The 2386-nt window shown below is 42.8% G+C and overlaps 1 protein-coding gene across 1 annotated transcript in view; it reads left to right on the top strand.

Annotated features, from left to right (window-relative positions):
• Positions 1–1622, top strand: part of LOC107577391 (matrix metalloproteinase-21-like) — a gene marked incomplete at its 3' end in the record, with an annotated part of 1984 nt that extends 362 nt beyond the window's left edge. Inside the window, exons 3-4 of the mRNA XM_016263475.1 lie at positions 721–1357; positions 1483–1622. Of these exons, the coding sequence (XP_016118961.1) occupies positions 721–1357; positions 1483–1622 (777 nt within the window). The remainder of the gene's footprint in view (positions 1–720; positions 1358–1482) is intronic.
• Positions 1623–2386: the final 764 nt, after the last annotated feature.

The following is a 2386-nucleotide window of genomic DNA, read 5'->3' as shown; positions in this document are numbered from 1 at the left end:
ACTCATCACCGACACCGACACTGCACAGGTCTCTATCTATCTATCCATCTATCCATCCATCCGTCCGTCCGTCTACTGTCTATCTGTCTATCTGTCTGTCATCTGTCTATCTGTCTGTCTACTGTATATCTATCTATCTGTCTGTCTGTCTGTCTGTCTGTCTACTGTATATCTATCTATCTATCTGTCCGTCCGTCCGTCCGTCCGTCTATCTGTCCGTCTGTATGTCTATCTATCTATCTATCTGTCCGTCCGTCCGTCCATCCATCCATCCATCTGTCTGTCTACTGTATATCTATCTGTCTGTCTACTGTATATCTGTCTATCTGTTGGTATGTCTGTCTGTCTGTCTACTGTCTATCTGTCTATCTATCTGTCCGTCTGTCCGTCTGTCTATCTGTCTGTCTGTATGTCTATCTATCTATCTATTTGTCTATCTATCTGTTTGTCTACTGTATATCTGTCTATCTATCTGTCCATCCATCCATCCATCTGTCTACTGTCTATCTGTCTGTCTGCCTGTATGTCAATCTATCTATCTGTCTGTCTGTCGGTATATCTATCTGTCTGTCCGTCCGTCCGTCCGTCCATCCATTCCATATTATAATTGTATTTACATTTATGCATGTAAAATCATGTAATTATATTCAAGTGTATATTCTACTCGGTGTTGATTCTTGACAAACATATTGATCTCTGGCTGTTTCTGCATTGCTCCAGCGGTTTCTGTCTAAGTACGGCTTCATAAAGGCCACAGACGGCGATGAGCCTTCGTTCCCAGCGGGTGAGACGGAGGTCAGTCTCTCTCTGGACCTTCAGGAGGGAGGAACCGTGTCCAGATCCGGCAGCCCTGATCTCCGGTTCATCTCGGCCCTGAAGGAGTTCCAGCAGGTGTCCGGTCTGCCCGTCACAGGTGTGTTTGATGACGCCACCAAAGCAGCCATGAATAAACCCAGGTGTGGCGTCCCGGACCGGGATGAGGAGCTAGAGTCTCCCGAACAAGTGTTCGAGTCCAACAGCACCACAACACACACTCACACTGATGCTGCAGTGAATGCCAGTGATGCAGCCAATAATACTGAACCTCATGTGCGGAAACAGCGTCACCTGGCGGCGCTTCTGAGGAGCAGGAGGAGGAGAGACGCAAGCGCCTGGACGGGACACATGGCCTTCTCTAAGAGCCTCCTGAAGTGGCGTCTGATGGGAGAAGGTTACAGCAGTCAGCTGTCCATTGACGAGCAGAAGTACATCTTCAGACTGGCCTTCCGCATGTGGAGCGAAGTCTCTCCGCTGCAGTTCGTGGAGGACACTCACTCGCCTCTGGAGGACATCGACATCCGACTGGGCTTCGGGACAGGTCAGTTCAACATTAACAGCATTAAAATAAGAGACATAATTTGAAATAATTAAAATTTTTCAAAGCAAAAATGAATGAACGGCCCCTAGCGCGATCATCACCGAACCCTCTGCTGCCCCCTGCAGGTCGTCATCTAGGCTGCTCTCAGCGGTTTGACGGCGCGGGACGAGAGTTCGCTCATGCCTGGTTCCTCGGGGACATTCATTTCGACGATGATGAACATTTCACCGTCCCAAACATGGGCAGCGGGATCAGTCTTCTCAAGGTAACGCGAGAGCATGCACAAAACTACAAAACACACCAGATGAGGCTCACTTACACTTAAAGACACACATGATCACAGTGCCGAGAGGGTTAAACTAAAATTGCACTGTACTTTTTTTTTTTTTTAATTTATAAAAATTGTTTCAAGTTTAATTGGTAACATTGCATACGCAGACATACACAGTACGACGTGTAGTGAAATGCTTGATACGAATATATTATATTGATAGATAGGAATAAAAATAAGAAGTAAAAATAAAATGTGACCCTGGAGCACAAAACCAGTCATTAGGGTCCATTTTTTTAAAATTGAGATTTATGCATCAGCTAAAAGCTGAATAAATAGCTTTCCATTGATGTATGGTTTGTTAGGATCGGATAATATTTGGCTGAGATACAACTATTTGAAAATCTGGACTTAACACTGACTTAACACTGCTTATGTGCTGCAGGGTCACTTATGAAATCTGAAAACTTAAGATTAAGAAAATAGGAATTTAAAAAAGATTAGGAATTAAGAGAATTATAATAATTATAATTATACAATATATTGTTTCAATAAATTGCATCGTAAAATAATTTAAATTTTCAGACTTTGTCATGTCAATGTTTGTGCATATTGGTGGGTCTGCAGTTTTGTAGTAATAATCCATTTTTGATGTTTGAGTAGGTTTAGGATTTTTTTTGACATTTTTTGCATGTAAAAATCTTACAATTTGTAAGGCCACCAATACAATGTAAAAGAAGCACTGATTTAAAAAAAAC

The sequence above is a fragment of the Sinocyclocheilus grahami genome, unplaced genomic scaffold (genome assembly GCF_001515645.1).
Source record: "Sinocyclocheilus grahami isolate Dianchi unplaced genomic scaffold, SAMN03320097.WGS_v1.1 scaffold5916.1, whole genome shotgun sequence".
Lineage (NCBI taxonomy): Eukaryota > Metazoa > Chordata > Actinopteri > Cypriniformes > Cyprinidae > Sinocyclocheilus > Sinocyclocheilus grahami.
This window is presented reverse-complemented; position numbering and strand designations above follow the sequence as displayed.